This window comes from Serinus canaria, chromosome 7 (genome assembly GCF_022539315.1).
Source record: "Serinus canaria isolate serCan28SL12 chromosome 7, serCan2020, whole genome shotgun sequence".
In the NCBI taxonomy this organism is placed as follows: Eukaryota; Metazoa; Chordata; class Aves; order Passeriformes; family Fringillidae; genus Serinus; species Serinus canaria.
Window position 1 is genome coordinate 10,755,619 of NC_066321.1, and position 22,233 is coordinate 10,777,851.

The window sequence follows — 22,233 nt, forward strand, 5'->3', positions numbered from 1 at the left end:
TTTTAGCTTCTTCTCAAAACAAACAAATAAATGCTGAACAAGTATATTCAATGATGCAACCTGGAGAGGAATAAAGAATGCAAGACTTCCCCACTTTAGAAAGCTGGTAATACACAGGCATGTCACATGTGATTGCATTACTGGTTTCAAGCCTATATGGAAAGATTGAGTTTCATAGCTGAACCCTTAATGCAGGTGCACAAAATTGCACTCAGTTAACTGTGTAGGATTTGTCCATAAGCAGAGGGGGAGGGCATGCAAAAAATGTTTAGTGAAGAACCCTTAACATCTCTCCATAAGCAGTGAGCTTCAAAGAGTTACAATGGCAAAGAAACCCAGAGCAGAAAAGGGAAGGAAAACAAAATCGCTTTGCTTGATGCAGAAATACAAAGGAGACTATAGCCATGGTAAATTGATTTTGTACTGAATATGGGCTGGTCCATTGGAGGGGGTTTTGAACCTCCTACTCCAGAAATCATTGTGCAAAACAGTAAGAGGAGGCTGCTTAGAAGTCTTGTCACATCTATCAGCAGAGGCCACAAAGAAGAAGGAGGGATTTGGTTCTGAATGGCGACTCTGCCAAAGAACATAAAGGGGTGGAGATGGACATCTTTTGGCGGTAGAGGAGCCTTGAAAGAAGAATTGCCTCCACTCTATCAAGGGAAACCATTGCTGTGACTACATTCATTGGCTCACTTCTTAGAAATAGCTTGTTGTACCTTGTTTGGTTCAACTGAAGAAAAGAAACCCCAAAACAAAGCCTGCTCTTTGCAGGATAAACAGTGCTGGTGCTATGAGAAATAGTTCTACCCACCTGGCCAGTGACAACTGCACCTGCCTGTGCATCAGCTGTACTTACATTTCTGACCTGTGCTTGACTGGAGTGAATTTTTTCTTTAATTATTTTCCCCTCAGTATATTTGAACCTCTTTATTTAGTTATTTTATTGATTTAACATATAATCTTATGTCTCTGTAATCTCCAGTACATTTTGTAAATGTTTGTTATCCTAAGCTGTAAACTGGATGTGATATGGCAAGAAACCAAATTCTACTGTGGCAGTTAATTACCCAGTGTGCTGAAAGTCTCATCTCAGTTTCTGTATGCTTTCCATCTTCACTAATAGGAAAAACATTGTCATCTTTCCCCAACATCCTCTCCGCTGTTCTCCAGTTCTGGATGTTGTCATTCACTCTAAACTGGCTATAGGTGAGAGCTTCAAGGTCTTTTTTCACTATCATCCCAGTTTACGGAGACTGTCAATTTATATTTGGCCCCATCCATGCTTTTTCATGCTTAAAAGCAATAGCTTTCAAAAAAAGATAAGCATTCCCATATAGAACTTGCAACTAAATCATTGCACTGTTAAGCACTTTCAAGCGAAAGGAAGTAGATCACCAGCTAAATGAAATCATTGGCACAGAGTGACATTTTTCTTTACATAGAATGATAAAAATACAAACACTAGATAGTGGAAACAGGAATGCAGTGCCATCTTTATCTCTCTTCTTCAGAACTGTCTCTTCCTTGCAAAGCTTCGTGTTGGTGTGTTCATCTAACATTGCTGTGTAAATATGCAACTGTCAAAGCACACAGGCAGACCAGAGTGTGCCCTCCTTTCTTTATCATTATGGACAGCTCTGCATCCCAGCATCTTTGTACCCTTACACTGATTCTCCTCTCTTTGGGCCTATTCTTGTGGCATTGCATTAGTGCCTGTGTTAACTGTAAGGGTCTTCCACAAACCTTCTTATTAGTCAGTGAGTGGTTTAACCCACTCTGAATCAGCCCATTAAGCCAGCACCTCTCTTGCCTTCAGTTAATGTGCATTCTCCTCTTGCTTCTTCCCATGTACCCCCTTTGGATCTCAGAAGAATCCCAACCTTGATAACTTCTGGTTACAAAAACTCACAATGAGTTCTGTGGCTGGTTAGCTGTGACCTTTCCCTTTTGTGTGGTTGTGCTCTCAATGCTCTGCTGTCCACTGCTGCCTCATGCCCCATTTATTATTGCACTTTACTTATAATGCATTTTGACAAGGCGGTACCTACACAGGCTGGCACAGGGAGTCCTAGGCTGCAATGGAGGCTCGCAAGTCCTTTGAAAACTGCAAACTGGGATGACAAAGTTCCATTATGTTAAAAAGCTCAAATTCTCCTCTGTACGGGATTCAACATCAAGTTACAAATACTTTACAGAGGAGTTACTGAAAGTATGCTTAAAGCAGTAGCAAGACAATCTGCTTGCTTCGGATATGAATTTCAATTTGACAGCACCTAAGACTGAGCCGGCTGCTTCATTGTAACATGTTCTTTGTACACTAAAATTCCTGAAGAGCTGAAAAAAGCTGTAACCTGTACATGACTGTTGTTTATCTTAAAAAACACAATTTTAGTTTTAGTTTTTGGTATCAAATGTTCTTTATTAACTCTTTAGACAATCATCTTTAATAAGACCTTGGACTTGTACAGTACTTCCATGTGGGTACACTGTAGAAACCATGATCTGTTAAGCCTCACACAATGCTCCTTTCAGATAAGGGAATGCATAGTCTGGAGTTGTAAATTCCTACCTGACATTGCAGAGGGGGGGGGAGTGTCAGATTTACAGTCCTTATGTTGTTTAATGGAATCTCCTGCAGGACAAATGGAAGTTGAAGGCACAAAACCTCAAATTTGTTTTTGTAGATGAGATTGTGGTCATGCCCCAAGAAAGAGGACAGGATGCATTGAGTCTTGCCCATTGTTCTAATCTCTAACCCCACTCCCTCACACACCACTGATTCAGTGGATGTGTTTTGTGACACTAGCAAAAAAAAGGCTGTCTAAGAACTCATTTGTGCTAGACAGGAAAGTTTTTAGTCCGCAAGAGAGCAAGGGTCAGCGCTCATCTCTGCCTCTGACATGCTCAGTGGCTTTTCCTAGTCAGTTGACCTCTTTGTGCATCTGGTTTTCCCTTCCTCCAATGTGCCTGTGTTTTCTGTTTAGATTGTGAGTGCTCTCAGGCAGAAATTCTCTCCCACAGCATGTTTGTATATTGCCTAGAAATATGGGGTCACGATCTCAGTTTACTCCTCTACGTGCTTCTATAATACAAGTAAATAACAAGGGATTTTGAAGCTGTGAAAGAGAGAAAATCAGTAGCATTGACCACCAAAAAAGAATTCACAGCAGCTAAGAACTTTCTCTGAAAGAATAACATTTGCAGTTGAGAGCAGATTGTGCCTTTAGGCACAGATACCCAACTGTGGTACAGGAGCTTACCCACTTGCTGCAGAGCGTGCACTGGAGGGAAACGGTGAAGCATTTTACTTTGCATTTGAGGTACAGGAGGACCATGAACAGGGTGAGTGACCATGGCTCAGCTGAGGTACAGGACCTCGTTTGGGCTGAGATAACTCGATCAAAAGAGCAAGAGCTCCCTTGTCTGGAGTCTGGGGCCCTGTTCTGCCAGGTGTTAGAGTGGTGCTCTGTCCAGTTGTGCCTGGAAACATAAAGTGAGGGGCCAGACTACTCTAAATCAACAAGGCTTAAAGAATGAAACCAAAGAAAACAAACTCAGTCTTCTGAAAATGCTCCCTGTTTACTGCTCAAATGCTGATCTGTGCAATAGGTGAACTAGGGCAGAGGAATGTACCTCAGACTATTGCATTTAACCTTGCAAGGACGTGATAACAGTCCATGAGACAGAGAATCTTGAATATCCAAAGATCGTATTACTCAAAATTGACCGAAATATCCATTCTTAAAATGAGCATGTCCTGCTTTTGATGGATTATTCCATCCTTACTATGCCAGTATGAAGCATCCACTTCTTTGGCACAAACAGAGCGAGCAATTGTGTTCAGCAGCCAATAAATGCCAGGCCAAGAGCCGTCCCTGTACAGTGAGATGCTGACATTTGTTTGTAGAGAGAGGGTCTGATTGAGAGGTTAAGGTTACAGGGACTGAAACCCACTGATGGATTTTTTTCACCTGTTTGTTTGTTTGTTTGTTTGTGAACCTCCATCTTCCAAGTGTTATATTTGAGGTCTTCCCCAGCTGAGTTACTGTCCAGCCACTCCAGAAGAGCCATCTGGACCAGTCTGTTGTTAGGCACTACGGGTTTAAATGGAGCAAACAGCTTGAATTTACCACATCTTGAAGGATCTGAGATCACTTAAGGGAAATCAATTAATAATTTGATAACACACAATGCAATTCCCTTCATCCAAACCCCCTCCTCTTCCTGCAATGAATTGACTGAATTCCATGATCATTCCTCATACCTGTCACTGCACACAGCAGTGATCTGCAATTCGTATGCTGCAGTGTGAAGCAGAACTAATTATTGAAGTTTGGCATTCTGTTCTTTTGGTATTAGTTATCTTTTTATCAGACATGCTTATCACAGTTTTAATAAATTACCAGTGTTGAAACTTCAGAAATGGCCTCTAGGGCATTAAGCTACTGTGCTTTATTAGATTTCAAAAAGTTATTATTTATGGAGCAGTGTAAATGTTCCTTGTCCTCAAGAGACAAAAACCAATGCTTCAAAAAGGGAATTCAACTTTCCACTTTTAGACTAAAACAGCAAGTATTTATGGAGAAGTTCTGGAGGATTAAATAGGGAAGAAATAGCTGAAGTGTAGGAATGTTTTCACCCTACCCATCATAGAAATAGAAGAACCTACTCATGGATTTTCTGCATCCAGCCTATAGAACTTCTTTGAAAGATTTTTTTCTTCCAAGTGTTGTAAGACCCAGCACTTATCATTTTCTTTTAAATGCTGCAGCATTTGCCCAAAGAAAGGTAGATCTACACTGCTGCTATGTTATGTTAGGCACTACAAAGTATATAGAAACATAGGGAAACACTTGTGAAATGAATTTTTCATTATCAGCAAGAATCTATGAGTGATGTTTTAGGGGTCTGAAATCTGTTCATCAGTATGGATGGGAATATTGAGGCTGGGAACTTGTAAGGGAATGAACCAGCCTCTGAGCAGCCACTGAGGGAATGACTCTGCACCCCAATTTAGCAAAGTCCCTAAGAATGTGATTAAGCTGAACTGGTCCGGTAGGGTGTGTGAATATGTGCTTTATTTACATTGAAGTTGGCAGATTCTAAATGCAGGATGGAACCATAGTCCCTCCATGTTATTCTCTCTGTAGACTTGAAGAAAATCTTCCATACCTTACTGTAAAATGAGCTGATAAAAAAATTTATCAATGTAAATCAGAGATTAGGAGATTTTTGGTCTGGAAGCAAGTTTTTGATTTGTTTTTTATTCCAGAGATACATTTTTCTGAACATACTAGTGCCTTGTGCAGTTACTGGAACGGAAGATGTAAATAAATACACTGGCAAAGGAATAAGTCTGCCAGCTCAGGTCTCTGGCGCACAATAGCTGTCACAGCACAGCACCTCCTGCCCTCCTTCCTCATGCATAACTCAGCAAAGGGTGATGTGACTGGCAGGCTCTGCTCGGGGTGCCCCTGCAGCACAAGCAGAGAACCAAAATCACCTCACATTCCGTGGGCAGGTTGAGAAATCTCCTGTGGGCACTGCGGAGGCTTGATGGAAATGGAAACTCCTGCGTCAGCAATCCCTGCACACCCGAGCTTGGGACACAAGGTGCTGCTTTTGCTTCTGCATCTGCTGACAGTAGCAGAAACCTGAGGAACACAGTACCTTCTAGAAAAAGCTGGCATCTCACAGGGGTGTTTGCTTGTTTGTTTCATGGTGGTTTTGTTTGTTGAGTTTGTTATTTTTTTCTAGTAAGCTTGTACTTGAGGGATTTTTGTTTCCTTTCAGACATATACCATGTGCATTCTGGTATTACACATTTTTCCCCTAATAGGACAGAAAAACATGGTTGTGGGTCTGTCTTCAGGCGTGCAAGTGGTTTGCGTGCAGCAGTTGCTTCATGTAAGTGAGGTTGGTAACAGATGGATAGATTTGTAATAAAACACCTTAGATGTGTTTAACAATGTGTTTAATTGATAAATATGCACGTAATAAATTCTCCTCCAATCTTAACTTTCCAGTTTTAAAGCAATGTTTTGGTTTTGCATGAAAATCTGCAACCTCTGTTGTGCAAGTACAGTGCAGGGATTAGTGTATACTTAATCTATAAATTCATATTGTGGTGTTGAAGTATAAATTGCTGACCTGAGTGTAAAAGCTGGTCCATAGAAGTCTAAGAAATTTTCACATTAACAGTTGAGGATGCACATAACTATTGATAACAGGACTTGCTAGTGACAGGCAGGTACTTTGGAAGCCAATGCTGGGATGTGCAGGTAATTAAATAAATGTATCTAGAAAGCTTCTCTCAGCAGTGTGTGCTGAATAACTGATGTGACAGCACATGATGAGCTAGAATTCTAGAGCACTGCTGATCTGCAGTCAGAGCTGGTAGCAAAGTGTGATGCTTATAATTTATTGGGAGAGACATTAACTCTTTCTTTCTGTGTCCGGATGTGACCTCTGAATATTCAGATATGCACTGAATAGGTTTAGCTATTGTGGCCCCTTCTGTTAATTTCTACTTGGGCAATGCCACACCAGGTGCATGTGACTGTACACACAAATGCTTCTCTGTGATTGTCTCCTTCATGGGACTTCTAAAAATGCAGAAATAATACACAAACATGCAATTTTTAAGAAAAATATTTGACAAAATCTGTCTGCATAGAACTCAAGAAACAGAGATGTGAAGGACCAGCTGTCTTTGCAAATAGGCTGAAGGAGGGAACATTTACTTGCATTTTCAGTTCAGGGACAAAGTTGCTTGTCCTCTGGTGTCTGTCTGCACAGGTGGCTGGGCAGTCCTGCCCGTGGTTTGCATGGCTCATCTTGCAGAGCAGCTGCTGCCCTGAGCTGTTCCCTTTATGTGGCACATGGATCTGGGTGCCCCCATCCTGCAAATGGGCCATGTGGTTATAGAGGAGGTCCTCAAAGTGGCTGGAAACACTGTTAGAAATTGCATTTCTTCTAGAAATGCATAAGGGAAGAAATACTTGAGAGTTTGTAAGGAGTCAGCATGAGAAGCTGGAGTGCTCACTGTAAGGATATCATGGGAGGAATTGCTGACACCCTGACAGCCTAAAAAGCTGTTTGCTTGGTTGCTTAAGCACATGGCTAGTACATACTGTCCTGTATTTGCATATAGCCCTGCTCTCAGGTTTGTCACGTCTTCATCCAGACTGTCTTCCACAACCCATGCCATGAAAATTGTTTTATTGCATATTGGTCCAGAGATGTGTACTGCTTTTGACTGACATATGTAGCAGGAGGTATAAAAATAATCCCAGATGTGTTTTCTGGGGCTGGGAAACTGAAATGTCTCAGACAACTGAGAAAATTAATCATAAATTCAGGATGATATCCCAACAGAGTGACCAAAAACATCTGGTGGATACAGTTTGTACCTCATCCAAGTGTGCAGAGGGAGTTAAAGCAGTAAAAAAAAAGAAAAAAAATAATAATTTGGTTTATTGAGGAATATGAGGAAAGGGGGGAGAGGCACCTAAGCCATTGCTCAAGAGAATGGCTTTTGAGAAGCATTATGATCAAGTAAGGTAGACAAAGTACAAAGCATCTCTTACAGTGCTGTGGTGTTATGCAAGTGTTAAGCAGGTCTGTGCCTCACTGATAAATATACAGGTACACACAGATGCACCCTGGAGAGAGATCTTTCTGAAAGTTGCTCTGTCAAATGTCCAGTACTTTGATCCTGGGGCAAAATGGATCTAAGGCAGAGGAAGAACAGCTGTTCATCTGTGGAGGAGGGGCTTGGGTTGGATACACCAGTGAGAGGACAGAACACCAGCATCCCACAGGGAGTTTGCAGACAGTAGCCCAAGGCAACAGAGGTGACAGGGGTGGGACATTTTGACCTGAAAAGACAGCTGATCAGTCAGGTAAAGAAACTGAACAATGCTGGAGAGCTCATGTGAAAGCCCCAGACTCCGAGGTCTGAGCCTAGCCATGTCCCAGCCACAGGCCCCAGCCACAGATGTGTGTGGGCTCCTGGGAGTCCAGCCTGGTCTAGTCTGTAGGTCAGTGGACCTTGCAGTACAAATATTTAAGTGCACATTAGCTGCTTGGCTTTGCAATTACACTTTTATTATTTTCAAGATGTTCTGCTTTGCAGGGTCATGAATATTTTCTTTGAGTCACCAGAGGTCATTGGAGTTACTCAGCCCTCAAGCTAGCTCCCCCTGTCCTACCAAAGACCTGTGTGGGACTTGTAAAACACTCTCTGGCTTGCCATATTGCTTAATTATCCTCTTAGCTCTAATGAGATGCACCCTGACTAATGGTGTAGTCACAAACAACATGTTGCTATAATTTGGGCCATCACTAAGATCTTCTTTACCACTACTCATCAAGGTTGTGCTTCAGAAGGCCAAAGGGCAATGTGCCTAATAAAAGAAAACATTTAGGCACATTAGAAAATTGCTGGAGGAGAGCAGTGCTCTGACAAGAGCTGTGTTTGCAGCATGCCTCGAAGTTCTGTGGTGCAGGTGTCTGGCAGGAAGAGCTGGGTGACCCCTAGGAGGCCAAATTCTTCTGTGTTGCACTGCTGCAATCCCAGATGGCCCAGAGTATTTGCAGAGAAGCAGCATCGATTGCTGGAGCAACCAACAATTTTTGTTTTCATTTTCTCCTGTCAAGCACTGTTCAAGAAAACTGGGCTGTATAATGGAAAGTTCTCTGTCTCTGGTTTTAAAATGGGAAAAAGGGCCTCACAATAAGTGATCTCTTTTCTCAGTATGTTTTTTCTTTTTCTTTTTTTAATTAAAATTGTCAAAACTTGATTGAAGGTACAAAGGCACTGTGTTTTAATGAGCATGGGCTAGAGCTGGGATTACAGATCATAATCCTACTGTGCAGTTGCTTTGCCGATGTCAATGGCTGCTGGTAGTCAGCAGGCAAAATTCCTTGCTCTCCTGTGATGGCTTACAATGTGAGCTCTGTCATCCAGTGTCATTGCCTCTCAGGATATGACTGAATGATCCTTTTCAGCAAGGACTTATCCCAGCTCTCACAAAAACACTTCTGAGGCACAAGCTTTTGCCCTCCACCCTGGATTGGACTGCAGTATATGAGAGATATTTCCCAAGTGGCTTCCAGGGAAAGACCTGTTCTCCTCTCTTCTCTCTACAGATCTTTGCCTGTGCTCATGAAATCTTTATTTTAAGTCAAATTGAATGGAATGCTCAACTAATGGAGAGATGGAGTGGGTTTTTTGGGTTCCTTTGAATGAGCTAGAACTATCTTTTCCCCTAATGTTGTATATAAATGCATTTCCTGGCTGGTTGCATTTCTTGTAGGTCTGAATTAGTGTCTTCATGGACCTGAGCTGGGAGATGGAAAATTCATCTTCTCTTTTTAGTGGTTTCCCAACTTTATCCTGCAAAAAAAATGGATTTATCAAGTGTCAAGAGGACAATTTCTATGGCAGTCAAGGTTTTAAAAAACATATTGGCTGCAGTGAGAAGTTCAAGAAGAGTTCAGATCCGGACCGAACTTTGAAGCTATTTCTTTTGTTGGTAATGGACTGAGGAAAATAAAAATAAAGAAAATCTGGCTCTGTTAAGGGAGCTTTGGATCTTTATCTGTACTTTGTCAGCCTGGCCTTTCCCTATGTAGCAGAGCTGTTTTTCTGGTACTCGGAATGATGTATTATGTATAGTATGGATATTTATATGTATTTTCACCTCCAGCTAACAATACCTGCTTGAATTTGTTAGGACTATTTTTAAAAAGTGCTGAAGGGAGGAAAATTGGGGAGGGCACTGAATAGTTGGATATGTTGCTAAGTATTTTACATTTAAAAGTTTTCTCTAATGCAGCTTTTCTGGTCTTGACTTTTCCTGTGAAGGAAGGGGCCTCTTCATTCTGAAGCAGTCAGAGGTCACTGGGGACCCCACATGCTCTCAGCCTTCAGTGAACAGTGCCCTCAGCCCTAATGTGTTTTACTCTACTTCAGGACCTGACCCCACTTGTCTGGCATCACAAATCACCATCAGCCTTTTTCCCCTCTTCCCATCTCTCTGGGTTTTACCTCTCTCTCCAGTTTTGATCCAGCTTGATTCACTGCAGGGTTACTTAGAAGGTGATAATCTTGGGGGTAAATTTTAGAAGACCAACAGATTTGTGCACAACTGCTGGACTTCGCTGTAGGGAATTTTTCTTTTTGGCAATGAGAGCTTGGGGTTTATACAGTGCTATCCTCTTTAAAAAGAATGTGATGACTTGGTGTGTGGGGCTTATGTCTTGGACCTTCCAGCTGAATGATGATCAGAAGTTATATTTACATGTAAATTAAAGTCTGTCCTCTGTGAACATTCCAGTTGCCACCGCCTCTGAACTTCTCATCTATTTATCATTTGTGTGCACTGTGAGCACAGTGGGAGTTAGATACATGTTTACTGTCACAATGCTGCTTTTAAATTGGGCTGTGTAAATTGGCTGGAGATGCTTACTTTTGTTTTGGGAGTCTCCAGACATGGTGGTTGGTGGCATTCTTGTGTGACTTGTGCACTTTGGTTTTTCAGGCAACAGCATGGGGTTCAGATGAAGACACCAGGAGGTCCTGTCAAAGCAAAGGGAAAACAGAGGTAAGTTTTGCTTTGTTACAATGATGTTATGGGTAAATATATTTGCAACATGTGAAAACCACACAGAGAATGTCTGACACCGGTTCCAGCTTGCAAATTTGCAGCAGTTTAGCTGTACTGCCACATGGGTATAAGCACCACCAAGCAAGCCACTTCAAAGGCCCCCTGTCCAAGTTATTACACTTGCTCTGCATGAAATTTAAAGGTGATTTCACTGCTGGAGAGGACACAATTTGTGACACATCAGGGAGCATGGTGGTGGCAAGCCAGGGGTAGCATTCTGTAGAGGGGTGTGAGGCCAGGCAGGCTGGCTTAGCCCAGGTCCTCAGCAATGAGCTTTGGGCATTCAGCCATGTGGGATTCAATGTTTGCTTGCAGTTGGAGTTTGTAGTTGTAGAATTCCCTGGAAAGTGAGAATTGAATCTGCTCACACACTGCAATCTGTTCAGGTTGAATATCACAGAGCCGCTTAGGAGGCAGGTGCACTCTGTTAAACTGCACTTTAAAGCAGGAATTGCTTGAACTTGCACATGCTGTCCCAGAAGTTCGGAGTTTGCAGGCATTTCTGATCCAGCCACGGGGCCTTTCCACCCTTCTGAGAAGTTAAAATGAAGGCATCTATCTAAAAGCAGGAAATTTTTAGATTTTTCAAATGTGATATTCATGCACTTCAAAAATCTTCAGTCCTCAGCTGAGAGGGTGTCCATTGTCTTTAGTACAACTCTGCAAAGAGCTTTCAGTCCAAACCAGAGGAGCTGGGCAAAAGATAAGACAGAATAAGCACAATCTTTGCTTAGATACAATCAAGCACAGAGTGATTGTGTGGCTAGCCCAAAATGCTGGAATCTGTCACATTCTAGTTTGCTGCTTTAAACACAGGATTATCTGATCTTCCATTGACAATATTATTTTTATACAATAAAGTTCATGTGATTACTGTATAAAATTGTATGTACACAAAAAAAACCCCTAGCCTGAGTTTTACCAGATAGGCAACAATTTGCTTCATGTAGCTGTGGAGAACAGAAGTATGGTTATCCTAGAACATCTGTTAGAGTTTCAAGTAAAAACTACATGATGCAGGAAATCAACATGGAGGCAAAATGGGTTGGGATAGGCAATACCAAATATGGCCAGCAATGAGAAGAAGTAGGACAAAATTGAAAAACACCAAAATCTAAGACATGAGGAATTTTTGAATTTGTGGTATTTGCACTTTAGATGTGCAAAGAAAGGTTTTCCTCTTTTCCTCCATTGTAAAGTCTGTGAGATTTAAGTTGTGTCCTGTTGTTCGTGAAGAATTTGTATTTATAACCTAGAAATATTTTGTCAACCCCTGGATAAAGCCATACATGTGACTGAACAGATTCTAGGGTAATTTCAATCTCTCTTTGTTACCGTTATGTCAAAAGTAAGCAACAATCTGAGTATCTTCACTGCTGCCTTCTCACATAGCAAAGGTTTGCAAAAAAATGTCATAAGCATGATGCTCTGAACTGCTGAGTTTATGCTGATTGTGACACAGAGTTTGAAATCTTTTGGTGGGTGCAGTGATCATGAGTGAAGTTTGGAGGAATGGTAGTGAAGCAGACTGTTAGGCACTTCTTGACATACAATTAGTGGCAAACAAAGGCGTTGACTAAGACTCTGACAAGAGGACAGGAAGCTACAAAGGCAGAAGGATTCTGCAGTAGCTAAGTAAACACTGATCTCCCAGGTCTGTATCTACACTACCCTGTGTGTCCACAGCTGAGTCCCCTATACATTCATTGTTAGTTAATCTGCAGAGAAATGACTCAGCACCAGCTCAAGAAGACCAAGTTCAATCTAGTCAGCTGATGAAGTGCTCTGCACCAGCTAAGTCCAGATCTGAGCCAGGATCTCTGCCCTTGGCTGGGTAAAAGCAGCAGGTGAGGGCAGCACCATTGTGAACACTTTGATTCTGCTGTGCAATGGTGGTACAAAGTAGAGAGCCCTGTCTGCCTCCAAGTTGACTAATGATTTGATGAAAAATGTGTTATGGATTGTTAGACATTTAGATATGTGGTGATAGAGGCTAGAAATAAGGAGAACCTTTAGATCTTAAATTAATTCACAGTGTAATTGCCTAAGTTATATGACTGGTGCATTTTCCTTGCCCATTTAATAGTGTATGTATTTTAGGTGAAGCTTTCAAAACTGGCTCATGTATTAAAATGCTTTTATTGTGCCTGTTAAGTATAAGATAATACGATTCTTCCTGATGCTTAGAAACTCTTCCTAAAATGAACAGAGCTGTACCCTAAGAAAAATAAGCACAAGAGTAAAAGCCACAAAATGCATATCAAAGAAGTGTAATTATTATGATATAATAGTCACTTCCCATTCCCATTTGAGCACCTATTGTCTAGAGGAGAGGCAGATGAAAAATCTGGGTCTTGGATAAAAGGTGAGAAGGTCCCTTTTTTTCTGACACCTCTGGCTATGAATTTCACTTGCTTATTCCTAAACTGAGCTCAGTGCCTGTGTCTGCTGTACCTTTTTGAAAAAGATGGAAAGTTTTGCTGCGAGGGCCTGAAGCCAATGTGCTCCCTGTGCTTTGCTGGATTGTTCTAATGGCAGATTACCATCCCTGGTAACATGTACTTTATTTTTTATTTGGATACAGCTTTGGTTTTGAGTGAGGGGGCTTCATTTTACCCTTCTCTGCTAAATTAAAGAGCCCTTTAGTTATCAGTATTTATTTTTTACAGAGGCACTTATATGCTCTTTTCAATGCAGTACTTTAGTTTTTTGATAAAGTAAAAAGATGAATTCTCTAAGTCATTTTTCTACTGCCCTTGAATACTTTTTGTCTGTTTTCTGCACACTCCAATTTTTCACCTGTATTCCCTTGTCAATCTCTCTAATACCTAAGTGTGATTAAAACAGCCTTCCACCCTCCTCAGTTCATATACATGGCAGTTTTGTAAGCTCCTCTGCCACAGGAGATCATGCAGAATTTCCTGGCCACTATGACCTCTAAATCCTTTCACAGTTACTACTGCTGGGATGAAATCTCCATGTTTATACATAAAGCCCTTTTGTTCCTTTTTCTTTAATGCACAGTATCTTTAAAAAGTGGGGCACTGGCCTCATTGATAGTTGCAGCTTTTCCCATCTGTAGATTAATATTTGTTAAGAAAAATGTTGATACTGAGCTGGTAGCACCCCAGCTGGGACTGCACTAGGACAGCAAGTTTATGAGTGATTTCACTTTTAGGATTTTTTTTAATTACAGTAATTTATCAGATTTTAATCACTTAATGTATAAATTCCTGAACCTGATTTTAAAATTAACTCTCTGCAATATATCATGCAGTATTAAAACAAACACCTCAGAAAAGTCTCTTTCATTGATGTTATTTCTATCAACTAAAACTTGTGGTTTCCTCAAAGAAGTGTACATGCTTTGCTTGCCATGTCTCTGGAGAGCCATGCTGGCTTCCACAGGTAATCATTCTCTTTTTTTTTTTTGCAACATTTATAAAGTGTAGCAGGATCAATATCTTTAAACTGTCCCCTGGAAAACATCCACATCACTGAGACAGTGCAGAGAACAAAGTCAGTGTTATGTTACCTTTCTTTGTGTCTTCCAAATGAAATCATCCAGAGGTTGTAGTTAAAATGAATGATGGATAGAGCAGAAAGGGAAGAGATATATTTAATTTCATTAGGAGTTGCTCAGTTCCTAGTTTGTAATTGGTTTGTCTCTGCATAACAGTCGCCATCCACCACATCTAAGAAATTTTTCCTAACATGGAAAATTGTGGCTTTTTCAAGATTAGAACTTTGGTCTTTCTTTTGTCTAAGCACCAAATTATTTGTTAATGTTCCAAAAGCAGCACACCGTCATTTTAAACTGTGTAAAGAAACCACTTGTGAAAACAACAGTGAAAAATGGCAGCTCTTATGTTCTGCCCTAAGAGCTTTGTGTAGCCAGGAGGAAGATGATGCATTAATAACACTTCTGGAGCAAGAAGGAAGTGAGATTAGTATCTGATAGGCATCCAGCTGGGTTGTCCCACTGCACTGCCAGTATAGCTTCTTCCTTTTTTGTGTGTGGTGTCCTATTGCTGTGGATGCACAAGGTTACAGGGAAATCCTAGCCAAGGCTTCAGCCCAGTGGAATGGGATTGGTGCATAGAAATTGCTGAGCTAAAGGAGGATTGAGCTTTTTCAGGCTTTCCAGTGGCTGTGTGTCACATAGAGGATGCTTATCTCCTTACCTGGTGGAACTGGAAACTCCACACCATTTAAGAATAATAGACATCCAGGTAGGAGAGGCACCATAGAAATCCCTGGGGAAACAGAAATAGCTGGGAGGCCATGAGCTATTTTTATCCCCTTTGTAACTGTTCCTAGAGACCTGAACCTACATTCCTATTACTTCTGCTAAGTTATCAATGCAGAATCAGCCCCCAAATAAATTTGATTAGAAAACTATTAAAGAACATTTGGCTAGAAAAATCATTAGCAATTCTCTTTGCTATCTGTTCCACTCAGAGGAGAAGGGTAGTGTGGCTGGGGCCTTGGCTTAAACTGAGTAACAGGCTTGCTTGTCCAAAGAAGTAAATACAGACATCTGAGAGGGTACCAATAGCAGGGCACAAGAACCAAGTTGGGTCCTGATTATTTTTTAATAAATTGGGATAAACTGCAGCAGATAAATTAAATGTTTGGTGCATTCTAAAATGTCACAGAAGGGGTAACTTGGAGTTCTGCTGGCTGATTCTCTGAACTCCAGGTTGTGTTTCTCTACTGAGCATGGTAGACTGTCTGCAAAAGCTATTTTTCTCGTTCAGTGTATAACTGTAAAACATATCAGTATGTGATGAAATAGTGTTACCAATAATTAAAAAGGAGATCTCTGACAACAGGGCTTGGGTAGTTTATTTAAACTAGAAAGCCAATAAAGTAGTGCCTATATATAGCTATGCTTACAAAGAAAAATGCATCTGTACAATGAGATTAGGATTTATAGCATTTTAGAACTCTGGTGTTAAGAGATGACAGAATAAACAACTAAGAAGCATCTACAGCTGGCTTATTTGCAACAACCTCAAACTTTCTGATTTTACCTCCAATGGAAGCTGCAGGAGGTCAGCCCCTCCATTTGCTGATGTGTCCACATGAATGAAGGCAGTAACAGGCCACCACTCTTGCTTCCCAGGTTTGAATTGTGCTCTCAAAGCAACCTGATGTCTCTGTGAGCTAGAAAGAGACCTGGTCCTGTCCACAGTCATGGACATACAGCATTCACAGACAGTGCATTAATAGTAATTCTAAATGCTACAAAAAAATTAAATAAATGAGAGTAGGCTTAAACTGAGGAGGTGGCAGGAAGGGGCTTCAGTGCAGTTTGTTCTGACTGTGAGATCCTGTGGCCTGTAGTGCTGAGCATTAGCAGTCATGACCTCTTCTTTTCTAGGCAAACAAGGGTCATTAGACTGGAGAAAAGTGATACCTTCTAAATTTATGACCCTATCTCAATAAAGGGATGAGTACCAGGTAATTTTGGGGAAGGAGCAAGAACCTCAAAGGATGTAACATGCAATTCATAGGAAAATCAGAAATATGCTTGATTCTTTGGCAGTGAGCACAGGTTTTTATCAGCTCTGCCATATATTTAATAATAATCCTAACTAATATAACTAAGTTATTCTTATTAACCATATAAATATGCAGTCTTCCCCCTTTATTTAAAACCTTAATCTCTTGATCCCTGTAATATCTTCTGGTGATGAGATTTGCAGACTGATCATACACAGATTTAACTGTCTGCTCCATAATGTGAGAGAAGGATCCAAATACTGTCTTGTCTGGACAGAGGTGGGTTCAAACTTGCCAAATTTTCTGCTTATATTACAACCCATCTGATTTTTGCTTCCTGTGTGCCTAGAGTTTTCCAACCACATGGAAGAAACTGCATTAAATAGCTCCTACTTTCTGTAGGGGTTTGTGAGATCATTTTACTAACCAGTTGCCTCAGCTATGACTTGCTGCAGAGAGCACTGTATTGAATGACTTTGCAGAGCAAATCCAGGCTGGTTTAAAGAACACAGAGAGGAGGCTGTTCCTTGCTATTTATTTTGAGAATGGGGTAGTAAGAGGATCTAATTAAATCTCCCAGACACTGTCTTGAGAAAAATCCTGCAATCTGGAGCATTTCAATGGTTTTGTTTCTTTGCTTTTGTTGGAGGCTTCATAGACTGATGTGACTGGCCATGGGTACAGCAATAAGAAACATGAGGTGAGCACTGTATTCTGCTTTGGGCCAGGCAGGTTGGAGAAGTGTGGTCTGGTAGTTGGACCTTTGTGTGTGCCCTCTAACCCAGTGTGTCACCACAGCAAGGTTAGCACCTGCATTGTTTCCATTCCCCCAGCTGAGAGAGCAGGGCAGGCAATGTGCATCTGCTTCAGAACATTACTTTAAGTGTCTAAATTGCTTTTGAGACCAGTGCATGAAATGAGCATATTATCACTGCTCTTCCTCCAGGAGAATGCAGTGCTGCTACCATCATCAGTAAGGTCTAAGGAAAATGTCTGCTCAGTTAACTCATAGGAACAACTACAGGTGGACATGGCCCACACCTAGCAGCATTATTTTTAAGCAGTAAAAATGGAATAAAAGTTTGCAACAGATTAATCACTGCCAGTAGTCTGCAGCATATGACCTTCCACAGAAATTCTTTTTGTGTGCTATCTTCTCAGCTGGAAAGATTTTCTAGAAATTGAAGTTTGATAATCTGTAATTCAGCTCTGTGCAAATAAAGGGAATTCTCCAAATTAGGATTTTATATTTTTGCTGGGCAGGGCTTTAGTTAGGAATATATTGTAGTATCTAGGCAAGAAAGGGTCCAGCAACATAACTGGTTCTAGCTGTTTTGGGTCAGAAGCTGTGCTCAGACCTTGCACAAACAGAGAATGGTGGCAGTGGAGGGGGAGCAGGTGGGTAGTCTCTTGTGTAAAATTTGAGTACAGAACTGCATTCTAGGTTAGATGGCAAATCAATCATATTCTGAAAACAACACTCTGTTGGGAGATGACCTAATACTTTTTTTTAACAGCATTCGTTCAAGAATTTTTAGTACTTTGCAGTCAAAAATATAGTGGTCCTAAAATTATGTGGGATTGAATAACTGTACAGAAAGAGGAATTACTTAACCCAGTCATAAAATGCAGACATCCCTAGGGCAGGAAGGAACTGACAGGGCTCCCAGAACCATGCAGCAATGACAAGAGAGGGCAGAGAGGATGGCAAGCCCTTTGTCTTATTAAAGGAAGCAAGGAGACCACTATTCTCATCACAGCAGGTGGGACAGTGCTTCTCAAGGTCCTGGTTTGATAGACTGATGGACAGACACCAAAACTGATCTGCTTCTGAAATAAAAAGAGTTGACCCAGCTATGAAACTAAGCTCTCATTTTTGGGTGCTGGGCATTGATTATCTGATTCCTGCTGCCCCTGCTGCCCCTCAAGACTGGCAGCATGTGCTCTGTGGCACTCAGTAGCCTCTTTCCAGACTGGGCAAGTGCTCCTGGGTTGGCTCTGGAGTGGAGTCTGTGCTGTTCAAAAGCAAGGATCACATATCATGTCCATGCAGTTGCCATCTGTGGGTAGCACTGGCAGGTTTCCTCTTGGATCCTTTCTGTACAGCAAATGAAACAAGAGAGTGTGTAGTCCAGCTAAGCAAGCTCCTTCCTTTCCAGATGATAGGGGGTGTTTTTACACTGCTGAGTCTTGCAAATGAAGTCTTCAGGGAAATGATCAACAGCATGGAGTGCTGTGAGATGGGAGCTGGCTGAATGATTGCTGCTTACAGGAGGGAGAAGTGGTGTCTGCAGCTATGGGCTCAACTTAGTGGCAAATGATGATCTGTTGGAAGGAAGAAAGCAAAGCAGCCCGGGTAACCCAGCTGAGGTTGCTATTTTTCAACAAGTTTCCTTTTCTGTTTATGGTATAACATAATAGACTTTCTTCCCTTGGAGCCCAGTGGTTGCCAATCATTGCTCATGTCCTCTCCTCTGAGGTGGCCCAGGGCCTGGGGCAGGCAGGCTGGTGCACATGGCTCATTGGGGTTCTTTGGGTGATCCTTGGGGCAGGTGGCTCTGCAGCCTCTTGCACTGCCTCTGGGAATTGCATACTAGTCTCTTACCTCCATTTTCCTGTGTGTATTGTTAGAATGTTCCTGCCTTATGTGGCCTCCTCCACCCCCACTACTTAACTCCACCCCCACTACTTAACTCCAGAAGATGCTCAGTTAGCCTGATTTGCACTCCACAGGTCTCTGGCTGTGGGGAGAAAGAGAGACCATGGCTCTCTCTAACCACATGAAGGTGATTTCCTGAACAAAAAGGCAACTGCAGCCTTGTGCTGCCACCCCAGGACAGTGTGGGACATCAGGACCCCCACAGCTTTGGGGACTGCCATGTGGAGGGAGTTGCCTATTGGTACCAGCAAGTGGTCGAGCAACTGAGACTGGGAACTTGCTATTTCTCACTGGCCTAGCCTGAAAGAGAAACTCCTACCATGGAAAATCCTGAGCACACAGTTCTCTGGGAGGAAGGGAGTAACAGCCTGTTCAAGCATGCAATTCTCTGACCAGCCTGGTCTATTAATGAGAAGTTCCTGCTGTTATCCTGCTGGCACTGGCTTGAATTATAGTACAGACAGACCTGCTGTCCTTCACTGGAGTTGGTGTCTGGGTAGTGTTTTCAGAGCTGCAGCATTTCTGGGAAAATAGGTCAGAAGTATCATCGTGGAAAGAGGGAAAATTTCTCCTCCAATCTAAGCAGAGCACAGAGAGAGGCACTTGGAGCTATGACAAAATTGACCTGATGGCTAACATCCTACCCCAGGACTGTGCAGGGCTATGGTTAGAAAAATAACCAGAAAATCAGGCTTGCTCTCCTAGACTGCTGGCTCCCTACAGCTGTGCGCTGCTTTAGGCAACAAACCTCAGCCCAAGTTAGAGCTAAGGAAGGTGCATTCTTGCTGCAACACAGGTATTGTTAATATAATAGTATTTTCAAAAATCCTTTGTCTCTGTCTTGTGTCCTTATAGGAAGAGTGCCAGAACTATGTCCGAGTGCTGATTGTTTATGGCAAGAAGGTTTTTACCTGTGGTACCAACGCCTTTTCGCCAGTGTGTTCCAGTCGACAGGTCTGTTCTGCCTCTTTTACAGTGACAGAGAGGGTGGATATATGCTCTGGGGAAGGACAGTCATTTGGCAGGCTATCATGCCTGCACAAAATATGTTCTAAATGTAGCTGACTGAAATTATGTTGGTTTTCTTCTTTGGGCTGCTTTGGGGCAATAACTGTGTCTGCAGTTGGGGAGCAAAAGGTTCATGTTATGGATAAATTTGGTCTGGACAAAGTGCTGCTCATGTAAATCTTGGGTATGGCACTGAAAATGGGAAAGATAGACAAGCTTACTGTGAGTAACTCCTGAGCTGAATATTTTAAAGTTTTTTTAAAATAAAGGGTAAAACTCTCTTTGGGTATATGGGAGGCAGGAGCAGGTCCAAAGAAATGTTTATTTGTATGTTTGCTTAAGGCCAATAGGTATTCAGGAGGTGTCTACGGAAGATTAAAAACCTGCACTTGCACAAGGAGCACCTGATTACACCAAGGGGGTTTGGGCTTTATTCACTGGGGAATAACCCTTGGTACAAAGCAATGGGATCAGTGAGGTTCAGACACAACTTCTTACATTGGCAAATGTTGGCTGTAAAGATCAATTTTCAGTCATCGCTAAGATTGCATTCTCATAGCTACCTGATTTTTAAAATCAGGGATTTGCTCATAGGTACTCATGGGCAAACCAAATTCTTTATACCATTAAGAAAGTCAGATGCTCTTTAAATTTTCTTCTCTCTCCTTCTAAATACAGGTAGGAAATCTCAGCAAAATCATTGACAGAATTAATGGAGTGGCTCGGTGCCCATACGACCCTCGGCATAACTCGACAGCTGTGATTACATCACGAGGAGAACTCTATGCTGCAACTGTGATTGATTTTTCTGGACGGGATCCTGCTATTTACCGCAGCCTTGGAAATGTTCCCCCACTTAGGACAGCACAATACAACTCCAAATGGCTCAATGGTAAAGTCATGTGGGTCACATCTGAGCAAGAGATGTATTAAAGTCAGCTTGACAGGCTTGTAAATCTTTCTCTTTTCATATTGAGATCCAGAGTTATGATGGGGAAGGGCTTCCGGAGAAATAATCAATGCAGTTTAGAAGACATTTAAAAAGAGCCTGGAATTATTTCAGAAAAGTTGATTTAGAATATAGAAAGTGGGTCTTATAGGCTACTTAACCTATATGTGGGTCTCTGTCTTGTGAGATGACCAAATACATCATTTTAACAAGAAAACCACTCAAAGATTTGAAGATCAAAATCGACTTAAAGCATCGTATTGTTGACCCAGTTCTGCAGAGTGATAGGCACTCTTTACTTCCCCTGACTCAGCTGAAGATTCCTGGTTTCAGTGCAAGATCACTCCAAAAATGAGAAATTTCACAGCACGTTATGTTCCATGTGAGTCCATGCTGACGTGGATTTATAGTTATTAAAAGCAGCTCTTACCCCAGTGTGCTAATATCCTGCATCAAGCAAGCTACAGAATTTTAACCAGCAATCCCTGCACTGAGTCCACACCTTCCCACTGGGGCAAAGCGCTTCTAGTCTGAACAGACTGTAGTGATGGAGACCCTAATATTCCCCCATCTCCTTTGACCAAGGTAAATTGACCAGATATTTGAAATATTTCTATTAGATTTCAGGACCTTTCAATTAAAGATAAGAGCAGTGGGACTGTGCATTCTCTGGAGCTTAATAAGACTGAGCTAGGCTTCTGCAGGCATCCTGAAGTTGGTATGGAGACCTGGAGTGTCAGGGAAAGGATGTCATCAGGAAAGACTGTGAATTAGGACCAACAAGCATCATAGCCCATATACACTCATTGGAAACATGTTCCTCTTGTCTGTGCATGAATGCAAGATTCAGAATGAAGCCATATTGCAACTGGGGAGTTTAAGGAAGACAAACAGTAACTGAAGTTCTTGTATGTGACTGGAAAAACCAATGTAACTCTTGGATTTATAACCTTGTGCAACACTGGTGACATTGGAGTAATTTCATCCTGTTCTGGCCACTTTTCAACAAGAAACAGAAAACCTGAAGGTGATTCAGAGAAGAGCCATTCAGTGATTTGAAACTTGGAAAGCCTGCCTCACAGTGAGAGCCTTAAGGAGCTCAATTTATTTATCTTTTTGAAAAGGAGATAAAAGGTGTTTTGTTCATGATATGGAAGTACTTACATCAAGAGAAGATTTTGGAGAGGATAAAGTTCTTTAATCTAGCAGACAAGTCATGACAAGAACCTGTGATTGGAAGCTGAAACCAGATAATGTCAAATGGGAAAAGAAGTACAGGTTGCAGCTGGGTCAGTCTTTAGTGATTTGAACAAGTCACTGAGGAAAGTGATGGATGTAAAGCCAGGTGACATTGTCCACTAATATGAGATCTCCTTTGAAAGATGTGGTCTAATTCTCCTGTTAGTTACAGGATCTGAGGGTGGAATTACAGG

The 22,233-nt window shown here is 41.7% G+C and overlaps 1 protein-coding gene across 3 annotated transcripts in view; it reads left to right on the forward strand.

The window, feature by feature from the left end:
• SEMA5B (semaphorin 5B) overlaps positions 1-22,233 on the forward strand; it is a 266,007-nt gene that overhangs the window by 174,464 nt on the left and 69,310 nt on the right. For all 3 annotated transcript variants that reach the window (XM_050976873.1, XM_018911345.3, XM_018911347.3), the window contains 3 exons: positions 10,551-10,613; positions 19,699-19,797; positions 20,530-20,743. In XM_050976873.1, coding sequence (XP_050832830.1) covers positions 10,551-10,613; positions 19,699-19,797; positions 20,530-20,743 — 376 coding nt within the window. The remainder of the gene's footprint in view (positions 1-10,550; positions 10,614-19,698; positions 19,798-20,529; positions 20,744-22,233) is intronic.